We start from the raw sequence: 17,157 nt of genomic DNA, 5'->3' as shown, positions 1-17,157 counted from the left end.
TTAGTTAAATTAACAGCTAAGTGCTACTTAAGGGGACTGGCTGAGAATACCCTGATTGTTTCATTAGGAACTTATTTCCAAAGAAACAAACTTACTTTCCCGACATAAGGGGACCAAGCGTTAGGTGGGGGAATGGACCCCTCCCACATATTGATCTGACAGTAATGTATGAGAAGGAAAAATTCTGGTTTAAAAAAAAGAATGGTATGGAGGAAGAACCGCTGTAATCCAAAAGTTGTACTTATTAAATTCACATTTATTAAATAAAAGCTTTCTGTAAAAAAAAAGTGGAGGGGAAGGACCAGGAACCAACGGGAGGTTCCCGTGCCCCAAGCCCCAGTTCTGTGGGTGCTCCACTGGGAACCCTCGTCACGAGGCACCCGCTCACTGCGGACAGCACTTTTCTCATCTGCCCATGGGGTGGGGGTGGGGGTTCGAGGCCATATCACAGCCCCCGAAAAGGGAACACAAGGAGGCCAAGCGAGAAGTGACTGGACAGCAGTCGCTTCAGAAGTGTGCTGACTTGTCCGTCTCATGACACACGGGCAGAGGTTAGTCAGATGGGTATTTATAACTTTTCAAATAAAACAGCCCGTTAAGGCTCTACTAAGGTTTACCCTGTCAAATAAAAAAAGATTATCAGCAAGAAATTACCAAAAGATTTATGCAGCTTAATGTAATTCTGGGTAAAACAGGTTCCAAAAATAACATCAGGATGTGCAGTATTTGCACGTTAATCAAAGTGGGTTATTTTTAGCTCATAAAGGATTCCGTGCACAGCTCCTCTTTGTGACAGACATGTTGATGTCCCTTACACAAATAAAGAAACTGACGCTGCGCCTGGCCAAAATTTAAAATGTGTGAGCAGCACAGAAGGCCATTGAACGGTCCAAGACTTCTGTGAGCACGGTTGATTTTAACCGGAGCAGGGTTTCTGACTGCCACTGACAGCTGATCAGAGTTAGTCCCTGGCAAGCCTGCCTGGCACCAGCAGGGCTTCCTACGGAGCAGCCAGCTGGTGTCCCCGGGCCGGTGGCCGGCGGCGTAGAGGGCTCCGCGCGTCTCGGGTGCAGTCCTGGCGGGGCAGGGGCCGAGTTTTGTCTGCAGGGTCTCTGAGGCGCTCCCCTGTGAACACGGACTCGCTGGACCAGGACAAGCCGCCTTGCGGAAACCACCTTTTTCTTTTTAACTTGGCATGGTGGGCTGTCTTGAAATTGGCACTTTTAGACAGAATCTCCCTCTTTTTGGGATTCCACTGTCTCTCACATCTCTGAAGGGGTTTTCTCAGAACAGTTGGTAGCGGGGATTTCTGGAGTTTCCAGTGACAGCAGTGCCCTTTCTTGTATGTGTTATTTTAGGAACAGAAACCTCATGTTAAATCTTTAAAGGGTGTTATTGGTTGGTTCTTGAAACTTTCAGAAACAAAAAGAAGTGTTTTCCTTTCTTTAATGAGATCCCTTCGTTTTTAAGTAGCTTTAAAAAAAAAAAACCAGCTTTGTTCTGCTTCTCTCGTCTGCTAAGTCACTAAACCTAAATGCCAGCCTGTAGCTGTATTTCCCACTGCCGTCGCCAGCCTCTGCAGCGGCTTACGCTAGTGCGGTGACTAGTTGGTGCCTTGGTTACCCAGGCTCTGTTTGGGTAAACTCAGTCCAATTCACAGAGCACCTGTGTAGTGTAGACAGACTTGAAAACCTGATTCATCCCCAGGAGGTCGCTCCTACTTTTAAAAACAGCCTGCGCAAACACAAATTGTCTTACTCCTCCCTAAACCTGTAGGCAGGCAACTGTTCTGTTAGGCTTCTTATTTCTCACTCACACATGAAGGGCATGGAGCGGTGCTTAGGGGAAGAATTTCATATTTGCATATCAAAACTGCACACACTACATGTTTCATCAAGGAAGGATATAGTCTCACTCAATGCAAATATTTTCTTTCAAATTTTGCTTTCTCTGATACTTTTTATAGTTAAAAAAAAAAAGAAGCCTTCGCAGAACCCACCAAGTCAGTACATTTTAGCACACTTGTTGGTGTTTCAGGAAAAGCTTATACATGTAAACAAGGTGGTTGCACCAGATGTCTAGAGCAGGGTCACACCAGCTTTAAGGATGAACTTAAGGATATGAAATTTAAAAACTGAAACAAATGCCTACTTGGCTTTTTACCACTAATATGGATGGACTTAGGCCTCCCTGATTTGTTTCCTGTATAGCTTACATTATTTTAATCTTAAAAGACCAGTTAGTAAAGCAAATTACTGGTTTTCATTTAAGAACTAACCAACTGCTGGCTCTTTAAATTCTGTAAGCGTGTTAGTAGCCTCAGCACATTTGCAGCTCTGTTCAGAACCCCGACTCATCTGCCATCATTTGGTTGAGGTTTTCCTGTGTGTGCCCAATTTTCTTTTCTAGAATTATTAATAGCATGGTGAAGGTTATAGAACAACTCATTTCATTCTTCAGGCTCAGTGCTGGGTAAAAGCTGGCAACTGCGATACGCACTGACCATGTCCAAGACCAGGCGCATCTTCCCTCTCAGTTCATGATGCCGTGAAGTTGTTGAGTTCAAGCCTGTCAGCTCGTGAGACAGACAGGGAGCCCGGGACTCAATGGTGACAGCACTCGTGCAGCGTGGCGAGCGCAGCCTGCACGGAGGGAGCTGCAGAATTCAGTGCCGCGGCGTGCGTTAACAGTGGCCGTTCTCCCAAACAGCCGCCTACTGTCGCGGAATATGGATTCTGTCTTCAGAACCTTCGCAGGTTTCTTTCTTCCTCTCATACCCACTGGCTTATCCTTGGTCAATAACCTGGTTGGTAACCTCTGCCTGTAGCTCCTCGAACTCAGTGGTTCTTCACCTTGGTTATACCCTAAGAGCCCCACTATCCAGGCCTACCTACCCCCAAGCCAATATATGACAACCTTTGGGAGCAGGATCCAGGCAAGTGTATTGAAACATCTAACTGTTAGCACCGTACAACCGACACGCACCGCCGCTCCAGTTCACTCTGGGGTGTGTGCTGCAGGCAGAGCCCTGCTCAGAAACTTGCACAGGTTTCAGCTGGCGCTCTAATTCCCGCCTTGTTCTGGGACAGCGGTTTTCCAGCATGTCCACCTGACCCAGGGATTTGGTAGGAGCGCACGCGCAGACCCACCGTCCCCACCTCAGGGGAGAGGGCCAGTGGGGAATGCAGACGATTCTGATGCAGTGGACGGTTGTCAGGAGTGAGGGAAGACGACCAGGAGACTTAAGAGATAGATGTCTTCATTCCTCTGCCTCTCTCAGCTCAGCACTGGGCTGCGGGTCAGCGGCTGCTGCTTCTGTGCACGGCCACAGGCCCGGGCAGACACGGCGTGTCTCAGCTTCTTCATCATCCAGTCTAGTTACTGCTCCCCATCCGCTCAACGCTTAGTCACGTTCCTGGCTGGTGTTTCCTAGAGTGTTAAACCACTGGATTCTCCCAAGACCAATAACTAGAGTTTTCTTTACGGTTAGTTTCCAGAAATGAATGCCATGATAATGAGACGGTTCAGTTTGCCGGGAGATGTGGACAGAGCACGACAGTATGTATTACAGGTATGCTTATTTTTACTTTTAAGATTTTATTTATTTATTTGAGAGGGAGAGACAGAGAAAAAGCCCCACCACCACTGGTTTACTCCCCAAATGGCCACAACTGCCTGAGCTGCACCAATCTGAAGCCAGGAGCCAGGACCTCCTCATGATCTCCCACGCAGGCCCCATGTATGATTATTTTAAAAGAAAACATCATTAGGTGTGTGGCATAGTCCTTAAGCCAATGTAATTTTAACTAAAAAATGTTACCTTTGAGACCAAATATGATCGACATTTTTTTTTCCTATCTGAGAGGCAGGCAGACAAGGAAGGGGGAGGGAGAGCGCACATGCAAAGTGCACACTTCCAACTTCCTGTTCTCTCTGATGCCCCCAGTGGCCCTTGGCTGGGACAAAAACCAGGAGCAGGGAACTCACCCCAGGTCTCTCACATGGGTGGCAGGAACCCAGTCACTTGTTGCCTCCCAAGGTTTGCATGAGCAGGAAGCTGGTAAGTGGAGCCAGGAATCAAACCCCAGGTACTCCAGTGTGAGATGCCGGAATTTTTTTTTTTTTAAAGATTTATTTACTTCAAAAAGTTAGAGAGGGAAGGAGAGAGAGTTCTCTCTCTCTTTTTTTTTTTTTTTTTTTTTAAAGATTTATTTATTTTACTTGAAAGTCAGAGTTACACAGAGAGAGAAGGAGAGGCAGAGAGAGAGGGGTCTTCCATCGGCTGGTTCACTCTCCAATTGGCCGCGACGGCTGGAGCTGCGCCAATCCGAAGCCAGGAGCCAGGAGCCTCCTCTGGGTCTCCCACCTGGGTGCAGGGGCCCGAGGGCTTGAGCCATCTTCTACTGCTTTCCCAGGCCATAGCAGAGAGCTGGATTGGAAGTGGAGCAGCCGGGACTCAAACTGGCACCCATATGGGATGCCAGCACTGTAGGCAGTGGCTTTACCCCCTACGCCACAGCGCCAGCCCCGGAGAGAGAGTTCTAACCACTGGTTCACTCCCTAAGTGGTTGCGATGTCCACAGCTGAGCCAGGAACTTCACCCAGGCCTCCTGCATAGGAGGCAGGGTCCCAAGCACTTGGGCCATCTTGCACTGCTTTTCCCAAGTGCATTAGCAGAGAGCTGCAGATGAAGAGCAGGACACGAACCGGCACCCATGGAGGATGCTGGTGTTGCAGGCAGAGGCCCAGCCCACTGCACCACAGCGATGGCCCCGGATGCAGGTGTCTCAACCAGTCGCCCACCTGGCAGTCAACTCTTATGACGAAAACTCGAGAAGGAAAAACTCACTTTTAATTCTTCTAGAATATTTTCAAAAGATACTGATTTAATTGGTGTTCAGTAAGACTTAGATGTTAATGTTTTTAAAAAAATTTGAGCAGTCACCACAGTGATTCTGATGTGTAGTCAGCCCCATCCCCCAAGTCCATCATAGCCTCACCGTGTTCCCAGTCCCCCGCACTTGCTTTCGGCCTAGTCTGTGTCCTCGGAATCCTGCCAGGGTGAGGCTGTGAAAATCGCCTGCTCATGGTGAGCTTTCCAAGTCCATCCCGTGCAGCAGTTATCAGAGTGTGACTAAATAAACAGCCGTTTATTCTGTCCCTCCCTCCCTCCCTCCAACTCTGCTTTTCAAAGAAATAAAAATAAATCTTTTTTAAAGGTGGGGGGGCAGCATAGTGGCGTAGTGAGTAAAGCCACTACCTACGATGCTGGCATCCCACATGGGTGCCAGTTGGATTCTCAGCTGCTCCGTTTCCAATCCGGCTCTGTAATGCACCTGGGAAAGCAGCAGGGGACATCCCAGGTGCTTGGGCCCCTGCACCCATGTGGGAGACCCAGAAGAAGTTCTTAACTCCTGGCTTTGGCCTGGTCCAGCCCTGGCCATTGCAGCCATTTCAGGAGAGAACCAGGGAATGACTTCTCTCTGCCCTCCCACTCTCTCACCACCCCATAACTCTGACTTTTAAAGAAATCAATATAAACCCCTTTTTCTTTTAAAGCTATTTAAAGATAAAACCTGAGGGCAGTAACAGGAAAACTGGCACAGTAGTTAATACCTCTTTGAACACTAGCATCCTGTAGTGGAGTGTGCCTAGGTTTGAGTCTCAGCTCACTTCTGATTCCAGCTTCCTGCTAGTGTGCACCCTGGGAGGCAGTGGATGGTGCTCAAGTAGCTGGGTCCCTCACTCCCACATGGATGACACGGACAGAGTTCTAGTTCCACCCACGGGAAACATGTATGGAGTTCGAGGATCCCGGTTTGGCCTGGCCCAGCCCTGGCTGTTGCAGGCATTTAGGGAGTGAACCAGTAGGTGGACAATCTCTCTGTTTTAAAATTTTAAGTCAATGTTGGCAGCTATGCGTTTATACAGATTGTCATGGCATCTTCAGAGCTTTTTACTTTCCAGTTTTGCTAACTGTCTTTAAGAGTAAGCGGTTTCCCAATTCAAAGCATTCTACAGCCAGCATATCTAGGGAATAAAGAGGAGTGAGCAGACAATTACCTTTCGGCATTTTTGTAAAGATTTATTGTATTTAAGAGGCAGAGTCAGAGAGAGGGAGAGAGACTGAGAGATCGTCCATCCTCTGGTTCACTCCTCAATGGCCACATCAATTAGGGCTGGGCCAGGCCAAAGCCAGGAGCTTCTTCCAGATCTCCCATGTGGGTGGCAGAGGCCCAAGGACTTGGGCCATCCGTCGCTGGCTTCCCAGGTGCATTAGCAAGGAGCTGGATGGGAAGTGGAGCAGCCAGGGCTCAAACCGGCACCCATATGGGATGCAGGCATTGCAGTCAGTGGTTTTACCTGTTGTGCCACTGCACGGGACCCCCTTTCAGCATTTTCAGATTTCCAAAAACCAACACCCTTCCGAAGGATTTCTCTTTCAAATGACTGTTAGGCGTCATATCATGCTAAGTGACCACTTTTGTGGAAGTTAGTTTGGCAATACTGAAAATAACTCATTATGAGAAATTGCAACTGAAAAGAATTCCGGTCCCTGGAAGAAGTTCTGGCTTCAGAAGTCAGAGAACAGTTACCCCTTGGCACCCATCAGGGAATTGGTTCCAGGAACCCCCTCCCATGCCCAAGTCCCTTGTATACAGTGATGTATGATGTAGTACTTACCTATAAACTATGCATGTCCTCTCACATACCTTAACTCCTCCCTGCACTGTTTATATCTACTCCTGTGTAAAGGCTACATGTAACAGCTACTTATGTACTATTTATAGGGCAGTAGGTATATTGCTTAGTAATAATGATTTTGTAATGTCTGTACATATTTGGTATAGATGCCATTTTTTTTTCAAATATTTTTGATCATGGTTAAGTCTGAGGATGTGGAAACCATGGATGAGGAGGGCTGACTGTTACTACTGACATCTGAATTGAGAAGTGGGACTGAAAGAGGGAAATTGCTGTTACATAAAACAGTAAAGTCCCACTAAGCCTACCCAGAAACACGCTTACAGAAAAATCCCCAGTAATGTTTTCTAAACAGAAGTCACCAAAGAGCTCTATATTCCAGATCCCTGTATTGCCACAGAGCTTCTGGTACCTGTTTCCACATTAAATATGAATGGACAATTCAGTATCATTAAAGAGTTGATTAGCCTGCTGAACTAAATAGTAGACCAGAATAAACAAGTGAAGATCCATGAAGCAGGCATCTGGCCTAATGGTTAGTTCAGACACTGTTTCCCACCGTGGAGTACCTGGGCTTGACACCCAGCTGTGGCTCCAGAGTACAGCTCCCTGTTCATGAAGATTCTGGAAGGGAACAGTGACAGCTCAGGTAGTTGGATTCCTGCTAACCATATGGAAGTACTAAACTGAACTGGCATTTCCTGGCTCTAATACTGTCCCACCATTGAGGGCTTCTGGGGAATGAACCGGCACATGGGACCTCTCTCTGCCCTCCCTCTCAAGTGGAACAAGAAAAGAAAACGAAATACACAGGAAAATACAGAGTCCAAAAATATACCGTATTCAAAAACAATAGGGTAATACCTTCAAAGAGTTAAGCGTGAGCTCTTTAAAAATCTTAAATAATGGTGAAAAATGAACTCCAAAGAAGGGTTACCCTATGAAATTGAGGAAATGTGAACTTTAAACAGGGGCACCTGCATTAACCTAGCCGTTAAAGACCCTTGAGCCCCACGGCAGTGTGCCTGGGTTTGGTTCCCAGCTCTGGCTCCTGACTCCAGCCACAGTGGGCCTCCGGGAAGCAGCCAGTGAATGGGTGCCCCGGGGAAGCACCCCCAGACCAGCCCCCTCTCCTGCCCCAGGGTGTGTGTCTGTGTCTGCTACCACTGTGGGCATTTGGTGAGCAAGCCAGCAGACTGGGGGTGTGTTCCCCCTCCCTCTCTCATAAACAACAACAAAACTCAAAAAAATAGAAACAGGAAAACTAGGAAAATGGGTATAATCATTTAACAAATATTTCAGGAAGAGAATCAGTAATCACTTATGCAAGTAAAAGGTATCAAAATTGGCTCAGTGTATAGCAAAAACACTAGAACACACTGGAGCAGGGCCTTCTAAATTATGACAAACATTTTAAACCTAGAATTCTTTACTCAAACTATGATTAAATCTGATTACAAAATAAAGTCACACATACACTGACTATAAAACTTGACTTCCTGACCACACGTTCTCGGTTGCTTATTTGCAGATGTACTTCAGTCAGATGTGTCAAAGAGGAGAGGCTCCTCCACAATAAGGCGCAGCCAACAAAAATGTGCTCTATTTTGAGCTGCTGGTAGTCTAGAAAGTCAGAGGCCTTAACCACAAAGTTAGGAGTGTTCTACTCTGAATGGAAGACAATCAGGAGGCACAGCTCGGGGTGGGCTAAATCCTGATCTTCCTTCACAGAAAGGCAGCAGATACTGAAAACTAAGAGGAAAGCAGCTGCCTTTGAGGGAAAGGAACAATTGGTTTTCATTATAAGCCCTTTCTATACTTTCCTAGTGTGATATGTTATTGTAATTTTGCATGCTCATAAAATAAAAATCTGCTTCAGTCTGGAAAAGGACCTAAAACAGGTAGGCAGAGGAAGTTGGAGGGGCCAGTGCTGTGGCGTAGCGGATAAAGCTGGCATCTCATACGGATGCCAGTTCGAGTCTTACCTGCTCCACATCTGATCCAGCTCCCAGCTATGGCCTGGGCAAGCAACATTAGATTCTCCAAGTCCTTTGGGCCGCTGCCACCTATGTGGGAGACCCGGAAGAAGCTCCTGGCCATCCCAGCTCTGGACGTTACGGCTGTTTGGGGAGTGAACCAGCGGATGGAAGACCTCCCCACCCCCGTGTCTCTAACTCTGCCTTTCAAATAAATAAATCGTTAGAGACAAGTTGAAAAAACAGTATGTTTTAATGCATTTTGGCAGAAATTTAAGGGCTGATCCAGTCCCTGACTGTTCTGTTTTGTTCCACTTCTGTAGAGTGATGGTGTGCAACAGACAACCTACCTCGCCCAGCGGTACTGCCATGAAGCCATCAGAGAGATCAGCAAACTGCGACCATCCCCAGAAAGAGATGCCCTCATTCAGCTCTCGGAAATTGTACTCACGAGAGATAAATAACAACTCCTTCTGTTCTTTCTGGCAGCTACTTTACCAGACTGTGCCTAAAGTTGTTTGCTTCATGTGCAGATAACCAAAAATCATTTTAAAAAACAATTTCAACCTTATTAATGGGCAGGTTTTTTTTTTTATTGGCAAAGTTTTTCAGAAAACTTTTTCAATGTACTTAAATCATCTGAATCTGTCATTGTAGTCTTATAAATTCTAATTGAGGTATCTTGATGGTTCTATGTGGTATTGTTTACACTGTTAATATCCACATGTAAAGCCATTACACAAATAAATAATCAATGTTAAAATTCAAATGGTTTCTATTATTTCACCATAGGAGTAAAGATCAGAAAATTGTGAAGTGTGCACTTACATCCACATTATTTGTATTTTAACAGTATCGAAAAACTCATAGGAGAATGGTTTATTATAAAAGACTGTACATAAAATTTAGACAACAGGTTATATACAAATTAAGAGAACATTCCACTTAAAAAAGGAATAGAAGGTAGCTAGCTGATCACTAATGACACTTGGTTTGAAATTAACAAAGGCAAAATGTATATGAAACAGTCACATTGATTTGGTAGCAATAATGGTCTTTAATTGTCAGAAATAAATGTTTTGCACTAGTCTTACCATTCACTATGCTGTTAGAAGTCTGTAACGCCCAATACATAACTGTAATTTGAAACTCAAACAAATCCTCAATACACAGAAACCCACACTTGAGTGCTCTACTTTAATATCCTAAGCAATACAGAATTATACACAAGATAAGAGAAGACATCCCTCTAACCCTCCCTTAAATTAAGAGGAGACACACAAAGTGCATGTGTTGCATTTCAATTATGTCAAAAGACAATACAAATCTGTTGGTTAAGTATATCTCTGTTCACTGAATAATACATGACTCACCTTCTTTCCAAATTATTGTATTTTAAAATCTTATGTTGCTAGTGCCAGGTAATGGATTAAATAGTGCCTATTCACAAATCAATCGCACTTACTTTTACAATATGTAAAAGATACTTATAATTTCCTTTCATCAAACCAGTGTACAATAGTCCACTGTAAAAGTAAAGGACAGGTATGGCAATCCTTAAAAATTTTACTTACAGAATAAATGTGTACACTTTGACACATTTTCGTAGCTTCAAAAGTTAGTTACTTTCAAAAAGGAATTCAGTAGATTGACTTGTAAATAACCATCTCAGATTTTTAAATCTGCAAAAAATCCATCACATTGCTGTTGGGACAGATTAAGGCTAAAATTTTTTTCCAAGTTAATATATTGAGAAAATAGAACCATAATTCTATAATAAATCAGTATCTCTCTCTCTCTCTCTTTTTTTTTGTTAAAGCAAACCAGTGAAGGAAAGGACAAAGACCTTTGGTTCACTTATATATTTATGAATGGAAAAAATTTATAATTCAAATTTCATTCATTAAAAAACTTAGGTACAAATTATAACATTACAGATTAGCCTTTTGTTTGTTTTGCATGGGGAACTTAGAGACTCAATTCATTTCAGGAGACCTAAGTGTGAATACTCCAGGGAAATAGCACACAAATTGGAAGCATCTTGGAATTTTTCAGTATATTTCAACACATAAATTTTTATGCATGCTTTAAACAGTATTTTTTTAAATGAGAGAATCTAAACAAAAAAGTATGACCAGCACCAGCATTTAAGTTTTCTGATTTTAATATTAGTTTGACATAGCATTAGTAACCATGCTCACTGAAACATGTAATGATACAATCTGAATCATATAATTCATTAAATATTATACCCCGCTTCCCCAGAATATTTAGGCTGGTCATAAAGTTAACATTGTGTAAGTAAGTACATAAGCATAATCAGGGACAGCCTCTTGTATAAATTGCTGTTTAGCAATATACAAACTGCCTCAATGATTTATGCTTATAGGTAGACATTCAATTATACCAATAAAACAGCATGTCCTGAAAATATGGGCACATTTTAAAACATATTAAGACAATTCTGTTAACCGTAATGGTCCCACAGTATGACTGAGTAATAAGATCCTACTTTAAAAGCAAAAATCTAATCAGTATAGTGCATGATTGATTCAACATAGTTCCCAGGGAAGAGACCAGTCACTCGATTGCAGACTCCTTCATACCAGCCATCATCATTCTTCTTTATAACATAAATGATTGCACCCTCCATGAAGGACAGCTCATCATCCTTGTCTTTTGTATAATCATATATTGCAACAACTACGGAGAAAAGAGACAGAGTAGCACATGAGTATACTATACTCAACATATAATTGAATTTTGAAATTTTATGCCAATTGTACTATAATATGCCAAAGCCAACTATTTTCATGAAAAGTCTTAATTCCTGTATCCTTCAATATAGGTCAATCAGTGGCCAACAATGTGACTAAATCACTGGCGTGATATTAGGGCCAAATTTCAGTTTAATTAGACGAAAGAAATCAAAAGGTTCTACCAATCTTTTTAAGAAAGATCTCAGGGTTCAGGGATTTATAAGATATTTTAATCCATTTGCTCCTATATCTACAAAGTGTCCATCATAGGGGAAGTACCATTTTCAAAGTAACTATTAGGCAAAGCTAACTTTTATTCAGTAAACCAGGTAACAACCAAAGCTGTCTAATTGGAAAGTATACAATTTGGCACATATTAGGCTAAAGTTAAATTAGCTTACAGGTAAGTAAAAATGGCTTTAAGAACAGTCATGTTGGGGTCAGCACTGTGGTGCAGCAGGTTAAAGCCTCAGGCTGCAGCACCAGAATCCCATATGGGTACCGGTTCGAGAATGGGTGATCCACTTCTGATCCAGCTCCCTGCTAATGCACCTGGGAAAACAACAGAGGATGCCCCAAGCCCTTGGACCCCTGCAAGCACATAGGAGACCCAGAAGAAGCTCCTGGTTCCTGGCTTCTGATTGGCCCAGCTCCGACCATTGCAGCCATTTGGGGAGTGAACCATTAGATGAAAGACCTCCCTCTCTGTCTCTACCTCTCTCTGTAACTCTTTCAAATAAATAAAATAAATATAAAACAAAAAAACCAGCCTTGTCATAAACTGTTATCATACACTCAACTGAAATGCAATTAATCCAGGATTCATTCACCTTGTGATTATACAAGTGACAAAAAGATTTTAAATCTAACCCTACTAAATCTCCAGTTTTGATTTATACTACAGGTCAGCAAATGAACAACTCAATACACATATCCAAGCTGCTGCCTTCTTGTTTTTAACTAAAGCTTCCTTGCAGCATGGCCACATCTAACATACTGTCTGTGCCTGCTTTTGTGCTACAAGTGCAGGCACAGCAGTTGTGACAGACCATACAGCCAACAGAGTCTAAAATACTATCTGGTCTTATCCAAGAAACAGCAAGCTGACCTCTGGTTCAGGACTCAGCACCTCAACTTGTGAAAATATGCTTTTAATTCTGCTCTCCTGCCAAGTGTATTAAACATATCTTCCCAAATTTATGAACTCATTTTCCCACTTCATAGTTATTTTATTTTTTATTTATTTATTTATTTTTTTGACAGGCAGAGTGGACAGTGAGAGAGAGAGACAGAGAGAAAGGTCTTCCTTTGCCGTTGGTTCACCCTCCAATGGCCGCCGCGGCCGGCGCACCGCGCTGATCCGATGGCAGGAGCCAGGAGCCAGGTGCTTTTCCTGGTCTCCCATGGGGTGCAGGGCCCAAGCACCTGGGCCATCCTCCACTGCACTCCCTGACCACAGCAGAGAGCTGGCCTGGAAGAGGGGCAACCGGGACAGAATCCGGCGCCCTGACCGGGACTAGAACCCGGTGTGCCGGCGCTGCTAGGCGGAGGATTAGCCTAGTGAGCCGCGGCGCCGGCCCCACTTCATAGTTATTTAAAGATTGCTTTATAAATTAAAATCTAGGTACAAACACAATTCAAGGGGCTGGCACTGTGATGTAGCTGGTTAAGCTGCTGCCTGCTACACCAGCATCCCATATGGGCACCAGTTTAGGCACTGGTTTAAGTCCCAGCCGCTATACTTCAGATCACGCTCCTTTTTTTGTTTGTTTGTTTAAGATTTATTGATTTAGTTGAGAGAGTTACAGACAGAGGGAGGGAGAGACAGAAAGAGGTATTCCACTGCTGGTTCATTCTCCAAATGGTCGCAATGGCCAGAGCTGGGCAGATCAGAAGCCAAGAGCCAGGAGCTTCCTCTGGGTCTCCAACATGGTTGCAGGGGCCCAAGCACTTTGGGCCATATTCCTCTGCTTTCCCAAGCCTTATCCAGAGAGCTGAATCCGAAGAGAAGCAGCTGGGACACAAACCAGCACCCACATGAGATGGCCGTGAGTAGGCAGAGACTGAGCTAACTGTACCACAGTGCCAGGCCCTCAGCTTGCTCCTGTGGTATCTGGGAAAGCAGTGGAGGATGGCCGGAGTGCTTGAGTCTCTGCACCCACGTGGGACACCTGGAAGAAGCTCCTAGCTCCTGGCTATGGTGTTGCAGCTATTTGGGGAGTGAACTAGCAGATGGAAGATCTATTTCTCCCTTTTTATAACTCTGACTTTCAAATAAAAAAAAGACTATTCAAGTGTGTTATCCGCATACTTATAACATCTTTAAAGTATAAAAAAATCTAAATATAAGGTAGTCAAAACTTCCTTCACATATAAAATATTTACTGCTAAAAAGTATAAGAAAAGAAAATAATAAATTCACTTTGCTACATATTCAAAACTTGGGCAGGAAGTCAGTTAACCCAATAAAGCCCATGGAAGGCAATTTATATCAAAGATAATCAAAGGTTTTCAACTAAATTACAAGCACTTTTCAGAAGAAATCTACAGAAATACATTTTGAAAATAGCACAGAATTGAATTTTCCCCCTTTTTTGGTGAATGAAGTACAGTGCAAGAGTAAGCCAATCACTGTGGATGGTAAAGCACTTCAAAAGGTGGCTGAGCAACACTGGAACAGAGGCTCTTGATAGTTCTCAAACTCTGTAACTAGGTTACCTTCCTTCATATCACTCCAATGATGACAATACGTACCTTTCTCAATATAATTCTTGGGGGCCCAAGCAGGATCCCCATCTGCATAAGGATCGTTATACTGGACTACTGCAGCCTCCTCGTCTTCATAGTCCACTGGAGGTGGTGGTGGTGGAGGCGGAGAGTCATCAAACATGGGAACGTCATCCGGCGGAGGTGGTGGCGGGGGAGTTGGACTATCAGCAACTAAAAAGATTCAGAATGTTAATTTGAGGCAGAAACTCGTACAAGTGGAAATTCTTAGTTAAAAGGATTTAAGGAAGCTCTAGCTCTTCTACAGCATGCACTACAATAAAACATGCAATGATTAGAAATAAAAGCTTGTGTGTTAAGTTTATGCTACATATTAAGAATAATTTTGCAATAATAAAATGAGCTAAAAATAAGGGTAACAAGAAGTACTACAAAATTAATGAATGCAAGAGGTTAGGAGATAATGTCTTTTTTTTTAAGGACTGCAGGAGTAATTAATTTCCTGATTTTAAGGTTCAGCTCAGGACAAATGACTATAGTTAACCTACCTGCCTAAGATAAACTTCATGCCATATCTGTCCCCTGACCTGTGGTAGCTGAGTAACACTATGAATTGTATGAATGGTTTGCTTTGTTTCATTGTGCTCATTCACCCTGATTTTGGTTCTTAATAGACTGAATTTCCTAGATACTCAGTCTCCAAGGGGCAGATGCTTGTTCAGCACTGCTTACTGGAGAGAAAAGGAAAGTTGGTGGTATTAAGTCTGCTTCTGGACATAAGTTTTCTATTCTTTCATTACATTTTTAACAAGAAAAACTGGAAAATAATTCTCCACTAGTTAAAAAAAACACCTCAATATTAAGATTTTCCGTTATTGCTGGTAAAACAGAAGCAGGGGATGGGGGAAAGACTGGACCCTTGAGATCCAATTTTCTCAGAATTCATCCACAATTAAGATCTGAACATAAAGTACTGAGGGAAGATGTAATAAAAATAAAAAAGGAACTTATATCAAACAAAACAATAAAAAGGACTCACACCTCAAATTCTAGACAATCGTAGTATGCATGTGTGTGTGCTTTAAATAATCAAGGATGAAACTGTAACGTGTGAAAACGTCAGGCTAGAACTGCAGTCGCTCTGACATTAGGACGCCAGGAAATAAATGCTCCCGATGGGAAGGAATTCAGAGCCGTAACACAACAGGCTGAATTTAAATTTCTGACCCACAAATTTCATTAAAAGCTTAAAAGACAAATGAAATGTTTTTATAAAAACTCATACAAGAATTAGGTGATACCTTCAGGGAAAAAGCTCATAGTACAAAAAATACTAACTCAAATGCCAATTTCTGGAAATATTTATATAATCAATAAAACAAGTCATAAACTATTTGTCACACAGACTTTAAAGCTTACTCCACCCTACATGGAATAGTGTGTTACAAATATAACCAAGCGATCTAGATTTAAAATATTTGTAGACAATAACCACAGTTCCATAATCACTCCAATTCTACTTTATCTTCTTGGGGGATTGAAAAGGCTACTAAAAAATCCTTGAGCAGCATTTAGTCTAGTTGCTAAGACACAAGGATAAGATGCCTGTGGTTCCATACTGTGGAATATTTTATTTTGGTTCAATAACCAGTTTTGGCTTCTGACTCCAGCTTCCTGCTAATGCGGATCCTGGGAGGCAGCAATGATGAATAAGTAACTGGGTTCCTGACACCCACCAGGGAGACCAGACTGAGTTAGCAGCTCCCACTTGGTCCTCAGTCTTGGCTACTGGGGGCATTTGGGGAGTGAATCAGTGGCCAAGAGTGCCTGCTCACTCTCTCCTTCCCACTCCCTGTGTTCTACATCTCTGTCTCTCAAAAATAAATTTAAAAAATATTTTAAAAACAAATTCTGGGTGGTAATGCTCACTCTGATGCTCTCAAACAGGTCTACAATTTATTTTGCCATCTCATGTGTGGATTTTTCTCTCTGCTAAATCTGCTCCACTTAGTATTACAGAGGAGAGGAAAATGGATATGAATACTTCCTAACATCAAATAGCCAAAGATCATTTTTTTAACGTGACTTAATTATATATGCGGACTACATATCTAAACTGCATTTACTCTTGATTTATGCACATTTTACTAGTTTAATAATTTTTTATATTCATCTGCTGAAGTCTACACTGGCTTATTTTCAAACTGTGGTCAATCTAATTTTCTGTAAAAATACTGTCTTAGCACCATGCATAATTAGTTAAAGACTGCATTCTGATGTTAATCGTACACACACTGTTGCCATTTTTTGAGACTCACAGCTTAAACTGAAATATATACTACTAGTTAACTGCTCTATGCATTCACTACCCTCCACTTTGCACTCTAGAAGAAACCAGGAATTTAAGAAAAGAATACCGGAAATACTTGAAGTACTGTTACACAGTTTATCACTAATCTTCCTAACTTGCTCTTAAAGAAAACAGATACCAAATCAAGCTGGGGAGTCTGGGGCACAAGGAGAATAACTGACGGATTGAGGTTCTTATGTTTGGTAAAAAGAACTAAAATAGCACCACAGGACCCTGTGGCAAAGAGTTTGCGTGCCTAGAATGATATACATTAATAATGGGTTTCTATATATTAAAAAGCTATTTAATCTAGTAAATGACCTTTTAACCCACAAAATGATGCCTATTTAAACAATAATCACAATGTGGCTATTTTAAGATATTTATTAATAATTCTTAGCAATATGTTACTTCAGAAGTCAAACTCAGTTTTTAAAGTCTTATAGCATGGAGGATCAATTATTTTATTCTTATTCATTTAAGTTTTTCAGTAAAATTCACTTACTTTTAAATGTTACAAATTACGAGCTTATACTATGAAACTTCAACATTTTATAACTACAATGTTTTACATTAAGCACCTTATAATAGCTATTTCGTGAAGGAAGGGGCTTTGTCTTAAATTATTTCTATTCTTCCC

The 17,157-nt window shown here is 42.4% G+C and overlaps 2 protein-coding genes across 25 annotated transcripts in view; one reads left to right on the top strand and one right to left on the bottom strand.

Moving 5' to 3' along the window:
- Positions 1-9,450, top strand: part of PDSS1 (decaprenyl diphosphate synthase subunit 1) — a 43,211-nt gene extending 33,761 nt beyond the window's left edge. For all 10 annotated transcript variants that reach the window (XR_007909773.3, XR_016219286.1, XR_016219287.1 and 7 more), the window contains 2 exons: positions 3,491-3,571; positions 9,005-9,450. Coding sequence is in view for 6 of the 10 variants with exons in the window: in XM_089311906.1 (XP_089168032.1) it covers positions 3,491-3,571; positions 9,005-9,145 (222 nt within the window). In the remaining 4 variants the exon portion in view is untranslated. The remainder of the gene's footprint in view (positions 1-3,490; positions 3,572-9,004) is intronic.
- A 268-nt stretch (positions 9,451-9,718) lies between these two features.
- ABI1 (abl interactor 1) overlaps positions 9,719-17,157 on the bottom strand; it is a 120,007-nt gene continuing 112,568 nt past the window's right edge. For all 15 annotated transcript variants that reach the window (XM_017347632.4, XM_051820985.3, XM_002717269.6 and 12 more), the window contains 2 exons: positions 14,195-14,380; positions 9,719-11,384 (listed from right to left, as the gene is read on the bottom strand). In XM_017347632.4, coding sequence (XP_017203121.1) covers positions 11,209-11,384; positions 14,195-14,380 — 362 coding nt within the window. In that variant the 3' untranslated portion in view covers positions 9,719-11,208. The remainder of the gene's footprint in view (positions 11,385-14,194; positions 14,381-17,157) is intronic.

This window comes from Oryctolagus cuniculus, chromosome 13 (assembly GCF_051225735.1).
Source record: "Oryctolagus cuniculus isolate XC-2025 breed Fujian yellow rabbit chromosome 13, ASM5122573v1, whole genome shotgun sequence".
In the NCBI taxonomy this organism is placed as follows: Eukaryota; Metazoa; Chordata; class Mammalia; order Lagomorpha; family Leporidae; genus Oryctolagus; species Oryctolagus cuniculus.
Note: the sequence above shows the minus strand (reverse complement) of the source record. Positions and strands in the feature narration are given on the sequence as shown.